At 42.1% G+C, this 24,236-nt stretch overlaps 1 protein-coding gene across 1 annotated transcript in view; it reads left to right on the forward strand.

Moving 5' to 3' along the window:
• Nucleotides 1–1,653: 1,653 nt before the first annotated feature.
• cd226 (CD226 molecule) overlaps nt 1,654–24,236 on the forward strand; it is a 34,674-nt gene continuing 12,091 nt past the window's right edge. The window contains exons 1-4 of the mRNA XM_080194810.1: nt 1,654–1,663; nt 6,545–6,874; nt 13,730–14,080; nt 22,925–23,002. Of these exons, the coding sequence (XP_080050936.1) occupies nt 1,654–1,663; nt 6,545–6,874; nt 13,730–14,080; nt 22,925–23,002 (769 nt within the window). The remainder of the gene's footprint in view (nt 1,664–6,544; nt 6,875–13,729; nt 14,081–22,924; nt 23,003–24,236) is intronic.

Below are 24,236 nucleotides of genomic sequence, written 5' to 3' on the forward strand. Positions count from 1 at the left end.
GTTTCTATTAGTAATCCACTTTATTATCGTTGTTAGGCAGTATGCACACAAATCATACATCTGGTTAGAAAATAAGTATATAGTGTGTATCAAAACTATGCAGTCTAAATGCACATCCATTAGGTTTCCATGACACTCCCTGAGTAATCACAAAATGCAAAAGATAATACCCAATAAGAAGAGCTGATGCTGGCCAGGTCTTCGTGCTCCTTCAGGATACCGTCTCCACATCCCCAATGCGGGATCTTCTTCTTCTGTATTGTTAATCTCTGGAGTTTCCCTGCTGCTTGTTGAGGAATTTCCATTTTTACCCTGCTGCTTATCTTTTTTCCAGATGTGCCGCCTCTTCTTTGTTGGTCTAAACTTGCTCGCCTATTTCATACCTTTCCCTCATTGGCCATTAGATGGGATTACCTCCTTGCTGCCTGGCTGAATAAGGGTCTATGCCTGACAACATTTCCTTTGCATATTTTCACAGAACTATGTAAGCTCAACCCGTTCAAACCAGTTTCAAGTTTCAGGTTATTCCAGTTTAAGCAGTCTTTGCAGACTTTAACTGCCCCTTTCAGCCCCTGGCCAACAGGCTCAGTTAAGTTGCTGCTCAATGATGAGCCCCTCAAGGATGTTGATGGAGGATTTGGCAATGGTAATGCCACTGAATGCCAAGTGAAGGAGTTAAATTCTCTCTTGCTGAATATGGTCATTGCTTTGTGTCATATGAATGTTACTTAAACATATTACCCAAGCCTGAATGTTGTCCAAGTCCAAGTTGTTCTAAGCGGGCATGGAATGTTTCATTATCTGAGGAGCTATAAAAGGCATGTAATCCTCAGCAAACATCCTCACTACTCCTCATGCTGGAGGGAAGGCCATTGATGAAGTAGCTGAAGATGGTTGGCTCGAGAACACCACTTTGAGCAACTCATTATGCAGCGATGATCTGAGGCTGAGATATTGACTTCCAACACCATGATTATCTTTCTTTGTGACAGGAATAACTCCAAATAGTGTAGGATTTTCCCCGGATTTCCATTGACTTCAATTTTATTCGGACACCTGAGTGCAACATGCAGTCAAATGCTGCCTTGGTGTCAAACAGCAGTCGTTCTTGCATCATCTGTGGAATTCAGATCTGTTGTCCACGTTTGGACCAAGGCTGTAATGAGGTCAGGAGCTGAGTGGTCTTTGTGGGACCCGAACTGAGTGGTAGTGAGAAGGTTATTGCTCTGTAAGTGTCGCTTGATTGCATTATTGATGACATCTTCCATCACTTTGCTGATGACTAACACCAGATTGATGGAGAGGTCTTGGATTGGATTTGGGTTGGATTTGTCCTGCTTTTTGTGAACAATATGCATTATTATAATATAATGAATCATTATAAATATTTATAGTACTGATACTGCAGTAGGTTCCTTTCTGGGCATCTGACCCTTTTCATCTCAAGAGTTCGAAGAAGACTCCTCAGTACAATAAATTAAACATGGCCATTGAGGGGGTTGGATGCTAGATAAAACATTTTTTTTCTGATATTCAAACTGAGCTGCTTCTCCACTGCCTGTGGGAGGGTATAAGGAGGAGTAAACAGTGAAATGTAGATATAGTGGCAAAGCTAGGATATTTTTAGTTATTTCTCCATAACTTAATATAAAAATGTCACGAGGTAAAATAACATTGCAAAGCGATGGAGTGGGAAGCACCTCCTGAGACGCCTTTGTGATTGTGTAGATGAGACAATAAGTTTAGTGCAGTTTGCAAGGATGCTTAATCAACGTCATCTCATTGTTTCTCTTTAACCGCATGCTGTATTCTCTTCATAGTGTTCAGAGTGTACAGAATTAGACCTTGAGTCCCCTCCACTGAATAACAGATTAATATTGTTATGCTACCACACACTCCCAGCACCTTCAGGGACTCTTTTTAGCTGCTTCTTCATTTCCCCTTCTTCAACCTCCCATTTCTCTCTCCTCCGCCATACCTCATCCCCCATTAGCCTGGAACGCTTGTCATCTGCCAAAAACTTGCCTTTCCAGCATTTTTATTATGGTGAATTTTCCTGTTCCACGGGAATCGCAGCTGGCAAGGGGTGGACCATGGAAAGGTCAGTTGACCTCGCACGGGATTTTCTGGTTTTGGGGTGAACACAGCCAGAAAATCCCACCCATTGGCTCCTGGTGAGTCCATGACTGATGTCATGGAACTAATTGGGTTATTGTTTCGAATGGCCTCTATCTGCACTTCATGATTCTATAACTACATTGAAGCCATATGCCTGCCATGTCATCGTGAAATTGAACTGTTTTTGTTTTATCGGTGATTGTCCCTTTAAGGATCAATCTGTGGAAAAAGGGTCACATGACCTGGTGAGCCAATCAGGACATAGGGTGTAGGATCACCCCTGGTGAGCTCAGGTTTCTGTTCCAGAATCATCTCGGGAGCTGGCTGCAGGCACAGGGCTGTAAACCTCTGATTAGTCTTTACCTGCAGATAAACATGTTATTTTTCCCTTAATTGGTGAGCAAGAATTATTACATCCACTTATTCTTTTACATGTTGGGGCATACTTTTAAGCCTTCCAAATGTTGCTTGAGAAGTTTAGTAAATCCTTCAAAACCTGTGTCCTATATACTTTTATCAATTACAATAATTAGCCTACTCACATAAAGAGCAGATGTTATTTTTTGGCACAGGAATCCACATTTCAAAGGAATCTCTCTGAAATAATTTTTTTAAAACAATTCCTGTCTTGTTTGAGGTAGTGTTGAGCACTGCTGCCTCACAGCACCAGGGGACCCAGGTTCAATTCCAGCCTTGGGTGACTGTGTGGAGTCTGTACATCCTCCTCGTGGGTTTCCTCCCACACTCCAAAGATGTGTGGGCCAAGTTGATTGGGCATGCTAAATTGTCCCTTAGTGTCAGGGGATTAGCAGGGTAAATACTTGGCTTACAGGGATAGAATCTGGGTGGGATTGTTCCCGGCTTGATGGGCCAAGTGGACTGTAGGGATTCTATGATTCTGTCTCTCAGTCCTTGGAAGTGACATTTACCCATTTGCTGCAGTCAGCTGCTATTTCTTTGTGGTCCTGCTTTTTTTTTGGCCTCTCCTCCCTCCCACCCACCCTTTAAACTCTTTGGATTTAGAAACCATGGGCTCTCCTGATGTAAAATTGTCATAATGGCCTGAATTTTTATCACGGTAAGCACTCAGCACCCATCAGCCTGAGAGCATCCCAACAACTCTGCCAGGCTGACAGCCATTTTACACTCAACTGAACCTTGAGTCCGCCCTTGGATGGACTTCTCACCTTGGTACGATGTCAGGCAATCTGATAGGCTGACAGTTCTCCAGCCCCTCCTGACGCAGCACTGCAGTGGCCAGAAGAGGTACTGCATTGGCCATTGCCTGTGACAAAGTCCCAGGACTGCACTTCAGATAAGTGCCAGGATTCTCAGGACAGACTTCCTGAGCAGAGGGAGGGCCTTGGGGTGGGGGAACCCCTAGCCTGAAGGGGCCTTTTGATCGAAATGTCTCCACCTTCCCTCCCAAGATTGAGGTTGCGGTGGCACAGTAGTTAGCACTGCTGCCTTACTGCACCAGGGTCCCGGGTTCAATTCTGTCCTTGGGTCACTGTGCGGAGTCTGCATGGGTTTCCTCTGGGTGTTCCAGTTCCCTCACTCTGAAAGGCGTGCTGATTGGGGCATTAGCCATGCTAAATTGTCCCTTAGTGTACCCAAACAGGCACTGGAATGTGGCAACTACAGGATATTCACAGTAAATTCATTGCAGTGTTATTGTAAGCTTATTTCTGACACTAATAAATAAACTTTAAAACCCAAACTGCAAACTCCTTCAGTTCTCCACCCTCAGTCATCCGGCATCTGCCAGCCTAAAAATTGAGGCTGGGTAGGAAATGGTCCTTATGGTCATTAAGAGCCTAAACAGGAGCGTGGATGGGGCTCCTGTCTGAGGCCCTGCCCACCCCATCATAAAATCACCTCCGGGCCTGGGTGGATGGGACCCCAAAGGGAATCCGGGCAAAGCAATTTTACATCCCTCTCACTCTGCCTGAAAACACATTGGGAAAGAGGTGGTGGAGCATAAAATGGTGTTGTAAACTTGGAAAAATAGCTGATATGAATGAAGCAATGAGGGGGAAAAGAAAGTTGTTATTGTTCATAGAATAGAACTAACATTGTTGAATATAAAAGCTAAATATAGCGAATGCTGAAATCTGACCAAAAAGAGAAAATGCTGGAAAAGCTCAGCAGGTCTGATAGCATCTGTGAAGAGTGGATAGTTTTGAGTCAGGATGATCCTTTATGACCCAGGTCTGATGAAGGGTCATCCTGATGTGAAACGTTGTCTCTGTCCTCCCTTCACAGGTGCTGTCAGACCCGCTGAGATTTCCAGGATGGTCATTGTATAGTCCTTATTTCCTGTGGACAACTTGAAAAGTTATTATAAGAGAATATTCTAAATAAGAACTTGGAGCTGGGGTAATTAGATGGTAGAATGAGTTAGCACATTGTCATTCAACAAGTACACTCCAAGTTTGAGTTTAGCCATGATTATGGAATGAAATTCTCCTTTGGCAGCTATGTGTAATTCTGTGTAAAGTGAAACGATACTTGATTCCTTTCCTTATGAGTAGGGGATAAGCAACGCAGAAATACAATTACTTTGGCTTTACTTGCAAAACCTCAAAAGCTGTGGCATAGAAGTAATTTTTTTTTTGACAATTACTTTACTAGATAATGTAGAACATAAGAAACTATATCACCTTGTCCAGAGCAGTGGAAGCAGAGGTCACTGCTTACAACTGAAGGGAGTAAATTTAAAACTAAAGCGCAGAAATAATATTTCATTGAGTGAATTTTCAATATTTGAAATAAACTCCTACAGGAGATGATAGAAGCAGACAATATTGATTATTCAAATGCAAGTTAGATTGATTCTCCTTGTAAAATAATATTTGGGAAATATTGTACCAGTAATACGAAACATGACGTAGAATCCCTACAGCACAGAATGAAGCCATTCAGCTCATCGAGTCTGGACCAACTCTCCAAAAAAGCATCCAACCCAGACCTATAACCCCAAATCTTTACCCCCAGTCTACACATCTAGGGACATTAAAAGACAATTTAGCAAGACCAATCAACCTAATCTGCACATTTTTGGACTGTGGGAGGAAACCAGAGCACCCGGAGAAAGTGCAAACTCCATACAGTCAACCAAGGCCAGGACTGAACCTGGGTCCCTAACACTGTGAGATGGCAGTGCTAACCACCATGCCACTTCTATGTTAGCATGCTTGGCAGGAATAGATCACTTTGAACCTCTGAGGGCTGAAAATCATTGGGCCTGTAAAAACAGAAAATTTTTTTTTTATTCATTTGTGGAACATGTGACTCTAATAAATAAACTTAAATTTTAAATGTAAGTCCATCAGGAGAGTGGAAGTCCAAAGCATTTCTGGCTTTACCAATAGAAATGACATGCCACTTGTGGTGATAAATTTCACCCCAGGTTACCAAGACTCTGTACCGTGAGGTTTTGCTTGTGTTACTTCTGGGTCAATTTGTTAAAGGTTGATTGTGATGATTATCATTGTATCATGATTAACAGGGTAGTGGAAAGTATGTTGAATGGATCCAAGGTTAATGGTGAAGCACGGAACAGGACACAGATCTTCCCCCAATAATACGTTTATTCACAGAACTCAACGTTACAAATATCTACCTTCTAACTATTAACTCAGTGACTCAGTTGAATCTTTTCTTACTATTTTGAATACCAAGAAAAATAGGTAACAGCTAAGCTAATGAACAAATTAACAGCCCTGAAGTAACACAAGCAAAACCTCACGGTACAGAGTCTTGGTAACCTGGGGTGAAATTTATCACCACAAGTGGCACGTCATTTCTATTGGTGAAGCCAGAAATGGGCCATTGAAACAAAAAGATAAAACTTCAAAGGAAGCTTAGCAAGTTAAATTAAAATGTCATTTCTGTGATTGATGATTGATTTTTGTGGCACCCACCAGTCGCTAAAAACTCCAAGTATGCTAATGGACATCACGAGGGCAATTCTTTCCAAAAAAAATTCTAGGTGCTGACTTTGCGTGAAAACTGGAGCAACTCCCACTGATTTTTTTTTTAGCTGGATTTTCAGAATGAATTTCCAACACACTGAGACATAACTGTGGAACAGGGACAGACAATTGGGTCAAGCAAGATTCTCCTTATGCATTTTCAGTCCTTAGTAAAACAATGCCCATGATCTGTGTATCATTAATAACATAATCCACTAACTATTAACAAAGTCAATAAGAAGGAGTCCACTTTGCCTGCTTCAGTCTGGAAATTCCTATATTTCTGCGTTCCCATGGAAGCTCCATCTTGGAAATAAGTCAAAACCATAATTCTGCCTCTATCTCTCATGATGTATGTGGCCTGGTGCTACTCGGTGATGAAGCATGTCTTATAAATATTGTGCTTTGACGCCTTCCTGCAATAAACTTGTAAAATCTTGATGTTTCAGATGTGGCTTGTCAGGAGTACCCGAATGTGGACTCAACAATGAAACGCCAGGATGTAGTGGTGCTGAAATGCGCCTTTCCAAAGACAAGCAAAATGACCCAGTTGTCCTGGATGAAGGTTGATGGTGCTAAGCACACTGTCGCCGTGTATAAGCCATCAGAAGGAGAGAGCATTTCAGCTCAGTACAATCAAAGTGTGACATTTCTCTCAACATCCATTAGTGGAGATATACAGTTGAGGGCAACAGCTGCAGAGGAAGGCAGTTATCAATGTTCCATTAGCGCTTTTCCTGAGGGGAGTTTGGTGAAACGATTTGCAGTAATAAACCCAGGTAAGTGATTGCTTCAAACTATAGCACTGACCAATTGATGAGAACCCATGTCTGTGTCAATTCTTTGTTCAAGTAATCCCAAACTAAATTCAATTGCCCAGCCCTCTTCCTTTATCCTAAATCTTCAACTGCTTCAAATATGTTTTTTTCTAATTCATTCATGGGACATGAGTATTGCTGGTTGGCCAGCGTTTATTGCCCATCCCTAGTTGCCCTTGGAGGCTAGTTGAGAGTCAACCACATTGCTATGGCTCTGGAATCACATATGGGCCAGACCAGGTAAGGACAGCAGATTTCCTTCCCTAAAGGGCATTAAAGTTAAAGTTCAATTTATTGGTCACAAATAAGCTTACATTAACACTGCAACAAAGTTACTGTGAACCAAATGGACTTTTCCGACAATGGTTTCATAGGCATCAGTAGATTTTTAATTTCAGATGTTTTTATATTGAATTCAAATTCCGCCATCTGCCATGGTGGGATTCGAACCTGGATGCCCAGAGCATTAGCTGAGTTTCTGGACCAATAGGCTAGCAATAACACCACTATGCTTCTTCCATTGTCTTTGGCAAAACATTCTATGCTCCAAAAACCTTCTGTTTAAGGTTTTTTTCCAAACTTCCCTCCTTCAGCTCTGAGTAATAACATTAAATCCATGATCTCTTCTCACTGACTCCCAACTTCTCACCTTCTCACCGACATAGTGGGCAAGAAACTGATTACAATATATTTATATATTTCAATATAATTAAACCCCGCCCTCCCCAGCCCATGGCCACATAATCCATGTTTTCAAACCTCACCGACTTGATGTCACATGAATGTGGTTGACAACAGATTCACCCAGATGCAAACCTGTCATGGGGATCCCCCGGTGACATAAATGTGAGCTAACCCCCTGGGGGAAAGGGTCTTGACCTGGCACAGGGGGTTGATGCCAGCATTGACTGTTTGCGGGTGGGGGTGGGGGGGAGGAGGCTGGGCAGGGCAGCAGAGGGAGGACAGAGTGTGGGAAAGGTAAGAAGGTGTCCAATGCCTTTAAAGAGGGCATCCCAATCTGCCATTTTTTCGTAAGATTCCGCTTATGAAGTTACTGTGAAAATCCCCTCGTCTCCCTGTTCGGGTAAACTGAGTGAGAATTTAACATGGTCAATGCACCTGACCTACACATCTTTGGACTGTGGAAGGAAACCGGAGCACCCAGAGGGAACCCACAGAGACACAGAAGAATGTGCAAACTCCACACAATGACCCAAGCTGGGAATTGAACCGGGTCTGTGGAACTATGAGCAAGCAGTGCTAACCCACTATGCCACCGTGTCGCCCATCCAGCTCCAATCTCTTTTCCATAGTTTCCCATCTGGTTATCATTCTGATGAATCTACAATGTACACTCTGTCACTTTAATATCTTTCCTAGGATAAACGTTACACTGCATTCTAACTGTGACCCTCCCAACGTCATGTACAACTTTATCATTACATCTGTACTCTTGTGATCCACTCTCATATAGACAAGCCTGAAAATAGGATTGGAAATTTCTTTTAGTTTTTATCTAGCTGCTTAAACCTTTCAGGAACCCCGAGGGATCGGTTGTACAGTGGTTAGTACTGCTGCCTCACAGCAACAGGGACTCAGGTTCAATTCCAGCCTTGGGTGACTGTGCAGAGTCTGCATGTTATGTCTGCATGGGTTTCCTCTGAGTGTTCCAGTTTCCTGCCACAGCCCAAAAGATGTGTTGGTTAGGTGTATCAGCCATGCTAAATTTCCCCTAGTGTGGCAACGAGGGGATTTTCACAGTAACTTCATTGCGATGTTACTGTAAGCCTACTTGTGACATTAATAAATGAACTTAAACTTATTTTTTAGCAATGTGCTCATTTCCTGTTTTTCCTACTCTCACGTGTCCATGTTTATTTGAATCATCCACCGAGCCACTCATACCTTTAACTGGTATCTCTTTGCCCAAAGCCTTTCACGGTCCTCACTGTTTATCAAAGCAAATACTTGCATGTAATCAGTAAATGTTAATTGTGCTACCTGTACTAAAATGCAAATTATCTATAAATTAAGAACAATTATGGAATCGTTATTGCCCCCTTATCATATGTCACTTCCAATCCTCCTCCAATTCATGCAAGATCCATTTACCATAACTGTTGTTTTCTTGTTTATTTGCCAACCTACTATCGATTTTTACTTGTATCAAATTTCTTCAGAGCCAACTTATCATAGTCGTGTGAAAATTGATACATCTATTGCATCGTCTCTGTGCAATCAGTCACCTCTTCAAAATATCTATTACATTTGACAAACATAACTTGAGTTTAATAAATCCACATCTTTCGTTAGTTCATGTGTTTCTACATGCTTAATCACGTTGTTTCAAATTTTGGATTCTAACAGTTAGACCATTAGCATTAGTTTAACTGATCTATAATTGTTTGACTTATCCACTGCTGAACCAGAAATATCTTTTAAGATACTGTTATTTGTATAATTATAGATTAGAATTATAGAATCCCTACTGTGCAGAAGGAGGCTATTTGGCCCATCGAGCCCACACTAACAACAATCCCACTCAGGCCCTGTCCCCGTAATGCCACGTATTTACCCTGCCAAAAGTAAAGTAAAGTAACATTGCAATGAAGTTACTGTGAAATTCCCCTAGTTGCTACATTCCAGTGCGTGTTTGGGTCAATGCACCTAATCAGCACGTCTTTCGGAATGTGGGAGGAAACCGGAGCACCCGAAGGAAATACATGCATACAATGTGCAAACTCCTCACAGTCAGTGGCCCAAGCTGGGAATCAAACTCAGCGCCCTGGCACTGTGAAGCAGCAGTGCCAGCCACGATGCCAATGTGCCGCCTAACGCGCCTATTCACCCTGACATTAAAGAGCAATTTAGTGTGGCCAATCAACCTAACCTGCATATCTTTGGACAATGGGGGGAAATTGGAGGAAACCCACGCAGACACGGGGAGAATGTGCAAACTCCACACAGACAGTCACCCAAGGCCGGAATCGAACCCAGGTCCCTGGCACTGTGAGGCAGCAGTGCTAACCACTGTGCCACTCTGGAATATTGAAAAGTTTTGATGGAGCCACTGCTCTGTCTCCCCTTTGACTTAATTCAAGTGTCTGGGCTGTGCACCATCGGTGGTTATTCAGTTTGGGTTTATCTCGTTTACTTTAGAGCTGGGTATTCTCCGACAATTTTCTCTCACAATTGTCACCTAGCCTCCTCCTATGCACCGATATTTTGACTGGCGCTGTCGTTTGTAAAGTTTCTGAAAAACCATCCCCAAGTAGATTGCAATTTTTTTATCCCTGAGCGCTACCATCTTCATATGAATGTTCTTTCACTTTCAAAAAATTGTTCTCCATTTTCATTTATGACACCTTCTCATCTTTATATATAGTCTCTTTAAACCCTTCTAATCTCCTTGTTCACCTCTCCAATACATTTAATATATTTCGGGATTTTCTTCAGTATTGCTTCAGTATTTGAAATTGTATAATCAACTAAGGGAATGTCTCTGAGGTGATTGAATATGCAAGTGGCCATGAAGTATATATGTATTTAGTGGTTGCATTGTTAATATATTTAACGATATGGCACTGTGTTATACAGATCAGCAAATTCCTTGCCTCATTTGTGCTATGTGCCCTTTGGTGTATAGTGATCAGCCTCAACACCCTTGGGAACAGGAGATGAAAACTAAATGACAGTTCATCAGAGTTCAGTTCAAATGAACCCAAATTACAAAATGAGCAAGCATGAAAATTGGGTGTTGGCAGGAATGAAGCTGCAATGACCTCCACAGTCAAGTTGCCGAGAAGACCAGTTCCTGTTTGCGCATTAGACATGAATCATTGTGAGATAACATGTTCTTGGCAGCTAGTTAAGTTCCATTGTTTATTTATAAATAGAGTTTGAACACTTAATGAATCTATCGAGTTGTATCAGGCTGGCATTTCAGCATTTCATTTTGCTTCCAATAATGAAAATATAACACGCTTTTCGATCTGTAATTGGTATGCTGGACTTAACAGAGATCAATATATATGATTATCCTATTGTCATTTTCAATACACATTTGGGTTGTTTATCTCTCCAGTATACTATTGATTCTCTTCAGCCATGTAAAGCTCAGCCCATTAGACTCCAAAGTGTATTCGCCATCCATTTTCATTTCTTTCACCTTCTCCTGGTTTTAGGTGCAGAATATAATAAACTATTTATCGCTCAATTCCAGGGACAGTAGTGTTCTCCTGCTAAAATCTCTTTTGGCTTGCTGTTAGTTATATGTTTTTCTCTTTTCATGGTATCGCTACAGTTTCTAACAGTTAGACAATTAGCATTAGATTAACTGATGCATAGTTATTTAACATAGAAACATTGAACAGTACAGCACAGTACAGGGCCTTTGGCCCTCAATGTTCTGCTGAGCTATGTCCAAACCCAAGATCAAGCTATCCCCTCCCTATCATTCTGGTGTGCTCCATGTGCCTATCCAATAACCGCTTGAAAGTTCCTAAAGTGCCTGACTCCAGTATCACAACAGGCAGTCTATTCCACACCCCAACCACTCTCTGAGTAAAGAATCTACCTCAGAAATCCCTCCTATATCTCCCACCATGAAACTTATAGTTATGCCTCCAAGTAACAGCTACATCCACCCGAGAAACAGTCTTTGCAACAGTCTCTATTTGATTTGTCTTCTGCCATATCAGAAATATCACATAAGCTACTCTTTAATGTACATTTGTACATAATTAGAGCATTGAAAATTGTTGACCAAAACCACAGCTCTCTCTCTCTCTCTCTCCTTTTTTACTCCATTCAAGGAGAGACGATAGCTTAGTGGTATTATCACTAGACTATTAATCCAGGAACTCAGCTAATGTTCCGGGCACCCAGGTTCAAATCTCCCCATAGCAGGTGATGAATTTGAATTCAATTTTTAAAAAATCTGGAATTAAGTATCTACTGATGACCATGAAACCATTGTTGATTGTCAGGGGAAAAACCCATCTGGTTCGCTAATGTCCTTTAAGGAAGGAAATTTGCCATCTTTACCTGATCTGGCCTACATGTGACTCCAGAACCACAACAATGTGGTTGACTCTCAATGAGGGATGGACAATAAATGCTGGCCATCCAGTGACATTAGTCCAGTTAACCAGAATGATAGGGAGTGGGATAGCTTGATTTTGGATTTGGGCATAGTTCGGCACATCATCAAGAGCTGAAGGGCCTGTACTGCGCTGTACTGTTCTATGTTTCTATGACATCCATGGTCAATGAATGAATAAGAACAAAACTGCCTGGGCTGTGCACCATTAGTGGTTATTCAGTTTGAGTTTAGTTCATTTATTTTCAAGCTAGTTCCTCTTTTCAAGTGTTCTCTAGCAATTAAAGCATATCCTCACAGATTAAGACATTTTGCTATACATGCGTTGCATGGAATGGGAGCGACATGGTGATGCTGTGGTTAGCACTGCTGCCTCACCATGTCACGGATGCAAGTATGATCCTGGCTTGGGTGACTGTACTCTCTATCTCCCCATGGGTTTCCTCAGGTTGCTCCAGTTTACTCCCACTGTCCAAAGATGTGCGGGTTAAGTGGATTGGCCATGCTAAATTGTTTCTTAATGTCAAGGGACTAGCAGGGTAAATACATGGGTTACAGATATAGGACATGGCAGGGTTGTTCAGACCCAATTGGCCAAATGTTCTCCTTAGGACAGGTGTCAGAGGTAGATTCTTTACTCGGAGAGTATTAAGGGCATGGAATGTCCTGCCTGCATCAGTAATGGACTCGCCAACATTAAGGGCATTTAAATGGCCATTGGATAAACATATGGATGATATTGGAATAGTGTAGGTTAGATGGGTTTTAGATTGGTTTTCACAGGTCGGCGCAACATCGAGGGCCGAAGGGCCTGTACTGCGCTGTAATGGTCTATGTTCTGCACTGTAGGGATTCAATGATTCTATGATGAAATAGATTTTGTAGACAATTTGTAAAGAATTAAAACATCTCAAATATTGGAACCAGAGGTTCAAGTTCCATCTGTACCCAGATCCTAGCACTGCCCATTAACATGAATATTTGTTTGTAATATTGTGGCACACACACCAATCTGTTCCTTTTTAAACAAGTTAAAATACACCAGCTGACCTGAGCATGTTAACAGTTCATGAGGGAAATCAGGTCATTTGGGGCAGCACGGTGGCACAGTGGTTTGCACTGCTGCTCCACAGTGCCAAGGACGTGGGTTCAATTCCCGGCTTGGATTGTTGTCTGTGCGGAGTCTGCGTGTTCTCTGATTAGGTACATTCGTCTTGCTAAATTCTCCCTTCGTGAACCCAAACAGGAGCCGGAGTGTAGCGACAAGGAGATTTTCACAGTCATTTCATTGCAGTAAGCCTACTTGTATCACTAATAAATAAAATAATCAACTAGCAAAGTAAGCTTTAAATAATCTATCTATATCTTAAAGCATCCTTATATCTAAGCATGCTGGTTAGATGCATTGGCATTGCTAAATTCTCCCTCAGTGTACCCGAACAGACGCCAGAGAGTGATGGCCAGGGGATTTTCACAGTAACTTGATTGCAGTGTTACTGTAAGCCTACTTGTGACACTAATAAATAAAATTATCAACTGGGAAAGTAATCATTAACTAATCTATATCTTAAACCTCTGTTATGTCTAAGTGTGCTTCAACATTGGGAATGAGAACTGTCCATGTAAACTTAATTCAGTGCAATTGCGGTGGTGACATTATACTGGGCATTTTAACCTTCCAACACTCTCACTAAGTTATGTTGTGCTTTCTTTAGATACCTTTAAAGAAAAGTTTGCCAAAAGTCAGGCAGCAGACACTCAGGTGCTACGTGTATCAGGCAACAGCATGACCTTATCCTGCGGGTATCTGGATGGGGACAAAGTTGTACAGCTGACGTGGCAACGGGTGACAGAAGAAGAAATAAGCACGATAGCTAACTTCACACAGTTACGATCATTCATCGGCTATGACTACCGACGGAGGATCCAAGATGACTCCATGCCCCATCTAAACATCAGTCTGACCATACAGAATGTGACAACAAACGACGCGGGAATGTATTCCTGTCACGTTGTCACGTCTAATAGAAATTGGACCAAATTCTTTGATGTCAGTGTGGAAGGAGGTGAGCTAGTTATGTGCTAATATAATTGCCTCTATTTTTATCCTATTTTGTAATTGCTTCTTTCCCCCAACCCTTTCCTCCAACTCCTCGATGGCAAGGATGATTCCAGAATATAATTGTGGTTTCTGGCTCTAATTCACCAACGATCCCTGTAGAATTGAAGCTGTTTTCAGTAGAGGAAAGATGAACGGTATGATCCAGATTATTTTTAAATGCTGAGAGGCATGGAGATACAAGCTCATCATTTAACCTCAACTGCGAATTCGAAATCAGAGGAAGAAGGATAAAATTAAAATGCCCCAAGTGAGATGAGAGACGTTAGACAGTCTTTTTTCCCCCTCCTATGCATTAGTGGATAAGTAGAAGATGATTGAAGGTTAAAGGGTAAGCATAGACTAAGAGAATGATATACTCCATGGGCATAAATGTCCCTATGATGCTGGCATCAGCAAGCGCTGAATGGCAATGACGTGATGGATAGTTTGAATTTTTGCTATATTACCTTTGGTGGTCAGGGAAAAATTTTGTGGAACTTTCTCTCGGGTGGTACAGTGCAAGTGTAGATTGTTCAGTGCCTTTCGAAATTGCAGGCTTATTAAGTTTGTCATTATTTTTCCCCTGCTTCTCCTTTGGCCTCCATGCCACAGAATGTGCACGAGGATGGCAAGATATGTGGTCCCCAGACATTTTAAAATCCAGACCTGTAGTCAACCTCTTGGAGGCACATATGAGTGACATAGGTCAACCACTCCCCAGTTTCCCTCTCCCCTTGGACGCACTATCTTGATTTTCACCATGGTACCAATTACAGTTAAATTTAATTTCAACTTTCCTTTCATATCTATAAAAAAAAATTACAGTATCCTCCAGAATCCTTTTTCAGTTCTGGATGTGATTGCACTGGAGGGGGTACAGAGGAGATTCACCAGGATGTTGCCTGGGATGGAAGATATAGGTTTTGAAGAGAGGGTGGATAGGCTTGGGTTGTTTTTGTTGCAGCAGAGAAGACTGAAGGATGGCTTGATCGAGGTGTACAAGGTTTTGAGGGGCGTGGATAGGGAAGAGCTATTCCATTTAGTTGAAGGGTTCATAGGTTCAAGGTGAGGAGCAGGGGGTTTAAGGGAGAATCTGAGGAAAAGCATCTTTACCCAGAGGGTAGTGATGGTCTGAAACGTGCTGTTCGGGAGGATGGTAGAGACTGATTGCCCCACGTCCTTCATAAGGTACCTGGATGAGCACTTGGCACATTCAAGCTATCGGCCAAGTGCTGGTAAATGGGATTAGCAGGGAGGTCAGGTGTTTCTCTTGTGTTGGTACAGACTTGATGGGCCGAAGGGCCTCTTTTGCATTCTATGATTACTTATTAAGGGGGATGTGGGCCTCAATGGGGAGGCCTTCATTTATTGGCCTCCTGAGAAGGTGGCTTGCTAGACAGTTTCAGAGAGCAGATAAGAAGCATCTATACTGCTGTGGGCCTGGAGTCCCGTATAGGTCAGACTTGGCAAAGAGGCAGATTTTGTTCCATAAAGGATGGTAGCATAGTAGCATTGTTCAGAAAATCCAGAACCTGTTGTGTATGACCGGAACTTTCCGGCTGTTTGACGGCCCACCCTGCCACTGGTTTGCCAATAGTATGGGGCAGAGCCAATGGCAATTCCATTGGCAGCAGCGGGACCAGAAGGTCCTGTTGCCAGCCACCAGCACACCACCTCCCGCTGCAAGAAGTACACCACGGGAAGGTCAGAGAATCCTGCCAACAAACACTACTCCAGAAGGTTTCTGTCAATGATTCTACTTTTCTTCAGAGGGTGTGTTTCTGAAGGTTCCCCCCAGAACTGTAATCTTATGGGAATCAATGAACTGAATTAAACATAAACTCTTACACTTTTAGTTCTGTTGTAAAAACTATTTAAAAAGTTACACCCTATTGACTGGGTTTTTAACTGTGCACTAAGTTCATAATTCCTGCTAAACCTCCTTAATGACCCTGAATAAGTAATTTTATATTTGCTGAATGTTTCTATATGATGGTAAAAAGAAAATTGGCCATTTAAGGGCTTCATTAGGTTGAAGGACAGGCAGCTCGTGAGCACCTTACCCACTCCACTACGTATTACTGGGACCAGGCCAAAGGTGGGTGGAACAACAGTGCACCACCCCACCCTCTGCCAAAAATGGGGTGGGCGCATTGCCTTTCCACCCACCTCTGGCCTAGTCCCAGTGAAAGTAGGTAACTTGGGTCAGGCGTCCACTAGCCATCTGGCCTTAGACAGACTGTGGCCTTTAATGGTGGTGAGCATCGGGGAGGGGGCAGCCCAATATTTTTAGTTTCATAAGTTTAAGATTTTGTTTTGAGTCTAACCATGTACGGGTGCCAATCATTTAACTTGTCAAATAAAAAGAAAAGTGAAGCCACGCAATGGTCTCTACATCCTAGTTTGTTGCCCCATTGAGAATATCCCAGTGTGATATTTGGTAAAATCACTGTTGCTGGGTGCCTGGTGATCCCTTTGACCTGCGATGCCAAATTGACTTCAACATAGCGAACAGTCCCGTCACAGAGATCTGCAAATCTTTGCAGCGAGTGGCACTTCTTCGCTGCTGACCTCAATGTCCAGCATATTGCTTATAGACCTTCGTAAGACTGTAAGGCTAGAGTGGTATGGAGACACAGTAGACCAGGGTCTACAGGGGACCCCCGCCCCTCACAGGGACCAGGTTTTGATTCCTGCTTGAGTCACTGTCTGTATGGAGCCTGCACATTCTCCCCGTGTCTGCGTGGGTTTCTTCCAGGTGCTCCAGTTTCCTCCCACAGTCTGAAAGACATGCTGGTTAGCTGCATTGACCATGCTAAATTTTCCCTCAGCGTACCCAAACAGGAGTCGGTGTATGGTCACTAGGGGATTTTCATAGTAACTTCACGCAGTGTTAACGTAAGCCTACTTGCGACACTAATTAAAAAGCTTGAAGTTATCAGAATCTAGAATGACGTCAATGCACAGAAAACTCGCTACAAGAGGATATTGTTGCAAGAATATTCCTTGGTGTGGTTAACAACTTCAGAAATAATGAATTATTTCCTTTTCTTTAGTTGCTTTAAACATTCATGGCAGCTTTTGCCCTTTCCTGTGCTAAAAAAAAACAATCAAACGTTTTTACAAGTTGCCCACTTCAATACCTAGTTGAGGCATTGGGGATGTGTTCCATTTCACATTCGCTGTCAGAAAGAACAGCAGTGAGAGCAGAAAATCCAGAGAGCATGAGAAAACGTGATTCTCTTTGAAGAGACTGCCTTTCCCAATTATCCCCACCCCCCGCTGGTGATGTCACAAGGTTCATTCCCAGAAAGGACAAGAACCTCATCTCAATGAGTTCAATAAATTTTAATATAAGTAGCTGGACCCTGCATCCCCTGCGGCCGCCTCCTCACACCCCCACCCCCTGTCCCACTCCACCTAGAGTATTCAAACATGCCAGCGAGGTTTACAATAGCTTTTTAAGAATGAGATTCTGTCGAGCGAATCCCCTATGGGAAAGCAAAGATAAGTACATCCCGTGGGAGAAGTGGGATATGCCTGGCAATGCTCTTTGGCATTGCCTCTTAGCACAGGCTGGCACTGCCACATTGTCACTGTGCCGCACTGCCATATTGACATTGTGTGACAACCTGGCAGTGCCAAGGCTGGGCCCTCTGGGCAGCCCTGTGGAAGGTGCTCTCCTTATCATTATTGGGGAGGGAATATGCCCCTGAGATCCCAGTTGTGGGCTGGGGGTTGCAGGGGATGTCCTGATGCCTGCAAGAAGGGAGTGGGTGTGACAGATGGTCGCCTCAATATCTGTAAGGGAGGGGTGGGGAATGTGATGAGGAGAGCCCTGTCCCCTGTGCAGTGGTGCAGAGAGGGGATTCCTAAGGTCCATGTTGTGAGGGGGAGAGCGCTGGAGGCCACTTAGTTTCTGTTGATCAGGGCGCCAGTTTCAAATCTCCTGGCCCATCAGAGTGATGGTGCAAACACTCCCATTGATGATTTTTCTCTGAAGGGCTCAAGATCTAGAGAGAAAACTGGTCTGTGTGGCTGGGGAGCTTCCCATTGGTTTTCAGTGAGAGCTAATGAGAAAATTGCACTCATTGTTCACAACTGACGTTTACGTTTGCCAGTTCTCAGTTAAAAATCAGAAGTGTACCATTATACATCCTCAAAAATAATGTAGAACAGAGTTTAATGACTGCACACATGGTAAAACCTTGTTCAATGTAACAAATGGCTGTACATCGCTTCAAGAGAAGGATAGAATGTAGATCAATATAAAATCATTTCCAGTCGATTAAAATTTAGAATATATTTGCTGCCTTCTCCTATATTTTGCTCTTAAGCTTGCACATTGGATATTCCCTGTCTTTGTTAAAACCTGACAATGAGTTATTTATCAGCAAAAAGCCATCCTTTATTGTGTTTATCTATTTTTCCTACACTTTCCTGTGAAAAGCCTGTGCATTCTTCTCCACAATACTAAAACCCATATGACAGTGCAGGCCGACGATAAATTCATAGCAGTACAATGAATTGGATTTGAGCCAAAGGAAATATTCAATCTACATGTTTACTGCACTTGTTAATTTATACTTCACTTAGCCAATATGTTCTCAGGGTAGAGGACTGTTTAAAATAAGATTTTATTCTGTTAATATATTAGAGTAAAAAAAGATGATCATTCCCCAAGTACTAACCTCTCGGGATATGTGATTTTGAAATGGCCCCTTATTTCTTACGAGGGCACTGCATTTTTTGCATTTATCCTGAACCCTTCCATGGATGCTGGAGTATGCCTGTGATTGTCGTGAAGTGTGGTCTTAACAGTGGAACTAGGGGAAAGTGGTAACAACACAGAAGCAGAGGGCAGACTGAAGGGGGTTGGCTTCTATAGTTCAATTAGATATCAACAGAATGACTTTGTCAAGGGATCCAATAAAAGCTCAAACGTTAGGGAAATTAAAGGAAAGAGGCTGAGACAGGGAGGCGATGGCCTAGTGGTATTATCATTCAGCCATTATTCCAGAAACTCGGCTAATGTTCTGGGGACGCGGCTTTGAATTCTGTCACGGCAGGTGGTAGAATTTGAATTCAATAAAGAATATCTGAAATTAAGAAGCTACTGATGGCCACTGTTGATTGCTGGAAAAACCTATCTGACAGATTTTTTCCAACAATTGGCGGTGCTGGGGCAGGAGCAACAGGGACCAGTCACTTTTTCATTCTGCTTTCCTCGTTCCTGCCAAAAACCATGAAACGCAGACAACGTTCTCTCAATTTCTGTCAGTCTGGTTCTGAGCTGAATCAATGTTCGCACACAAATACTTAGAACAGGGATCACTGTACAATGTTAAACGTGAGGACGTTTGGTGAATCCTTTGTCTGAGAACACTTTGGCACAGTGGTTAACACTGCTGCCTCACAGTGCCAAGGACCCGGGTTCGATTCCTGACTTGGGTCACTGTCTGTGCGGAGCCTGCATGTTCTTCCCATGTCCGCGTGGGTTTCCTCCAGGTGCTCCGGTTTCCTCCCACAGTCCGCAAGATATGCTGGTTGGGTGCATTGGCCATGCTAAATTCTCCCTCAGTGTACCCGAACAGGTGTCAGAATATGGTGACTAGGAGATTTTCATAGTAACTTCATGCAGTGTTAATGTAAGCCTACTTGTGACTCTAATAAATAAACCTAAAACTTAAATTTGAGATTAATCCCATATTCCCAACTCCAACAATGTTGGGAATTAATTAACCTGCTACAAGGAGATCTTCTGACCTTTCTGATCCGTATATGTTTCATTTACCCAATGTAAAGTTAAGGGATATACCTGAAAAAAACTTTCTTTTCTGTGTTGCAACTGTATTCTCCAGCAAAGTATACTTCAAGTGAGGGTTTTATCAGGCCCTGTACTCCCCACATAGAACTCTATCTAATTGGCCTTAGTTCTCTTGATTCTCTTTTGTAATGAAGATCTGGCAATAAAAACGTCAGCAATTATTACCCTAGGCTAAAATGTAAAAGAATTGATGGTAAAATATGTTGTCTAATTAGCTAACATGAAATTGTCCTGTTCCAGAGGAGGTTGAATGCCCTGTATTCTGAGTATAGATTTTTGTGTGGGTTCCAGTGATCTAGATGCAAGGAGGGATGAATAGATCTATATAATGAATGATATAATGAAGTGACCAAAAGAAAGAATAGGCCTTGGTTTGACTGAAATTTTAAAGGGTTGTTCTAACTCCATCATAAAACCTGGCATTGGCTTAAGTTGCGTGTCTGGGATGTCTGGATAAAATTTTCTTCATTCTATTATAATATTTGTGCATAGAATTCAAAGCTAGATGGCCAGCAAATAATGCAAATAGCCGTCAACATTACGAAAAATATTTTGTACTCAACATTGTGTTGCAACGAATGTTGATTTATACCAAATATGAAAATGAATGCATTGTTAACCAGTAATTGAGAAGGCCAGTCAATAAAGGATAAAACTGTTGACAGTTTTTCTTTCTGAGCTTTGAGGTTTATTAGATTATGCATTATGCATTTTTTTTAGCACAAGTGGCTACTACTGGAGAACCTATAACAATTTGGTAGGAATTAGATGAATTGGTAGAAAGTGTTTGGATGAATGGCAGAGAAATGAGATTAGAAGGAAAAGGTCTACCTGAACATAGATATGCTGAGCTAAATGTGCTATTATTGTCTAAATTTTGGCAGTCCGGGTCTGTGTTTGGTCAATGTCCCTAGACACAATCTTATAACAGGGATCACTGTCATTCACTTCTAATATGCATTTATTTGCAGAGATGTACATTACAAACATGTGCCTCCTAATGCAACAAGCCCAGTTTCAATCCAGTCCTATTAGTAGGAGTACAAGTGTACCCCCCAGTTAACGCAGTGAACATGCACCAGGCAGTAACCCTGCATAGTTTCAGGAAGAAGTCTTTCAACATGAGGTTAAAGTCCAAGAAGTTTATCTGGAATCACGAGCTTTTGGAGTGCTGCTGCTTCCTCAAGTGAGTCACTCACCTGGTGAAGAAGAAATGGTCTGAAAATTCATGATTCCAAATAAACCTGTTGGACTTTAACCTAATGTTGTGAGACTTCTTACTGTGTCCACCCCAGTCAAACACCAGCATCTCCACATCATGCCTGCATAGTTTAACCTACTTGGCTGCATGAACATCTGGGTTTGTCAATAATATTAATATCAAAAATATTTCAGCATATTGCTTTTGAGCATACTAAATAAAAATATCTCCATTGTAAGCTCACTTTAGCATTGGCTTAGTTTTCACAAAGCATTGTTAGATTTGAGCTCAATATAATAAAACACTCTATTTGCCTGGGTGTTGCAGAGAAAAGATTCTTAATTTTAAAAATATTAGTGTTCACAACTCTGTTATTGTGTGCCCCTACGTTTATCATGGGGGAAACTTGGGTATGAGCGGCACTTAAATATTTATTATCAGAGAGTGCGTCATTTCAAGAGTTTGCTGAAGGAAACTGAAAGACACAGTTTATTTTAAATTGCCATTCCACTGTGTTGTAAGTTACTGATTGACGTAGAGAATCATAGAAAATCATAGAATCCCAACAGTGCAGAAGGAGGCCATTTGGCCCATTGAGCCTGAACCGGCAACAATCTCACCCAGGCTCTCTCCCCTTCACCACACATCCGCCGGACACTAAGGGGCAATTTAGCATTGCCAATCAAACTAACCTGCACATCTTTATAGTGTAGGAGGAAACTGGATCACCTGAACAAAACTCACACAGACACGGGGAGAACGTGCAGATTCCACACAAACGATCACCCAAGGCTGGAATTGACCCCGGATTCCTGACGCTGTGGAGCAGCAGTGCTAACCACTGTGCCACCGTGCTGCCTCGTGTGATATATTAGTTTGTCTCACGCTGATGCATCTGTAAGTCAGCTTCTTTGTAGATGAATCTGGACACGAGTTTAATCCGTTACAAAATGATCCCGGGGCGTGAATATTTTACACCTTCTCAAGTTTCAGGAGAGCTCCCTTTGCATTGTCCAGGACCAGTTCATTGTGATCAGGTTAATTTGTTAGATTTGGACTATATGCAGAGGGTAAACTATCTCGATGTTGGCTGATAAGATGGGTGGCCTACTCATGGAAACTGGCATCACGCTATTTCTAAAAGATAAAAACTGTTGGAAAAAATGCCTGAAATGTACCAACAGTTTCAGGTTCAGCAGAACACGGTCTTGTAACCTTCGGTTGTGGTGGGAACATCTCGACCACACACTGAACAAGGCGAGTCACTATCAGCAGGAAATTCATACACTTTAACACATGCTATTTTGATCTGCTTTGCTGTTGCTCTCACTGAGAAATAATTGACCTTTTGTTTTTGTTTTGATCTAGTAAAATGCTTTGTTGAAAATATAACTAAATGTTTAACTTTTCTTGCATTCCTTTTAATTGCTCGTCTCTTTAAGATCCTAACATATTTTTTAGATTGTCACCTCTGTTTGAATGTAATCAGGTCATCTCCAGTTAAACTGTATTTCCACTGACACAGTTTAGACTCAATGATATTTTGTTTGAGAGGAAGTCGAGTTCAACATGTGGTCAGTGGTAAGAGGCTGGTTGGCATTAACGTTTATAGCTAGTGTTTTACAATTGTTTTAATCAGATTAAAAAGAAAAAAAAATGACTAAATCAATTAACCTCTGCCTTGTTCCTCTCGCTGTACATGCTTACTAATTCTGGCCTGTGATTAGGTCCATCATTTTGGATAGAATAGTTACCAGTTCCATTGTTTCCTTTCATACAAGAGCAGTCAGATGCCCCACCAAGAATTCACGCCACATCCCAAGTATTTGTTGAAGGACAGAGCGACTCATCAAAGGCAGGTGAGTCCTCAGCAGGGAGCCACTCCTGTAAACTGTGTTGGATCACTGTGTCATTGGTACATATATGTGCGTTAGAAAATTGCAGCGCACAGCTTATACTAGATTCCATTTTGTCTGAATATAATACCTGATCTGACATGAATGATCAAATTCTATAGTCCTTTGTATAGGCAAGACATGTCAATAGGGCAATGAATGAGTAGATATATTCATAGAACCCCTACAGTGCAGAAGGAGGCCATTAGGCCCATTGAGTCTGCATCGACTCTCCAACAGAACATCCTACCTAGGCCATGTTCCCGTAACCCTATTTACCCCGCTAATCCATCTAACTACACATCTTGGGACATTAAGGGGCAATTTAGCATGACCAATCCAGCTAACCTGCACATCTTTGGACTGTGGGTAGAAACTGGAGCACCTGGAGGAAACTCACGCAGACACTGAGAGAACATGCAAACTCCACACAGACAGTCATCTGAGGCTGGAATCGAACCTGGGTCACTGGTGCCATGAGACAGCAGTGCTAACCACTGTGCCACCGTGCCGCCCTATTCCATATTAAAATATTCCATATTAAAAATATCCATCTCTTTTAGGCTTATTTTCCTGAGAATACTGACATTTTCATAATGAATGGAAATACAAAATAATAGAATCCATACCACAGAGGCAGTGTTTAGGTTCATACAAACTTCCTCCCACTCCAGTCATCTTTCAATTCTTCACTCTACCCCCGTCCCCCCGCTTTGTCAGAACACTGACTCCTGTGTTCCTCAATTTCTATCAGCCCTCCCTTTAAATTCGTCAATACTCTTTGCTTCAATCATTTAATTTGACAGAGAGCTCTACATTCTCGCTGTGCTGGACGCACAGAAACTCCTGTTAATTTCTTTATTTGATTTGTTTTTGGTTATCTTCTAATAATGCCCATTTGCCACCTGGAATTGTATAATACTTACAGCTCAGAAGCCAGTCATATGGCCCAACACCTCAATGTCATATTTATACTCTGCATGATTCTCTTTCCACTCTCTTTCACGTAACCCTATCAGCATATCCATCTATCCCTTTCTCCCTCTTACTCAGCTTCCCCACATCTATGCATCTATGCCATTCACATCAGCCACTGAATGTGATAGCAAATTTCACATTCCAACCACTCTCTGGCTAAAGAAATCTCAACACCATTGGAAACAGTTTCTCGACATCCATTCTATCAGATCCCTTCATA

Source organism: Carcharhinus amblyrhynchos, chromosome 8 (assembly GCF_965287045.1).
Source record: "Carcharhinus amblyrhynchos chromosome 8, sCarAmb.v2.hapA, whole genome shotgun sequence".
Classification (NCBI taxonomy): Eukaryota; Metazoa; Chordata; class Chondrichthyes; order Carcharhiniformes; family Carcharhinidae; genus Carcharhinus; species Carcharhinus amblyrhynchos.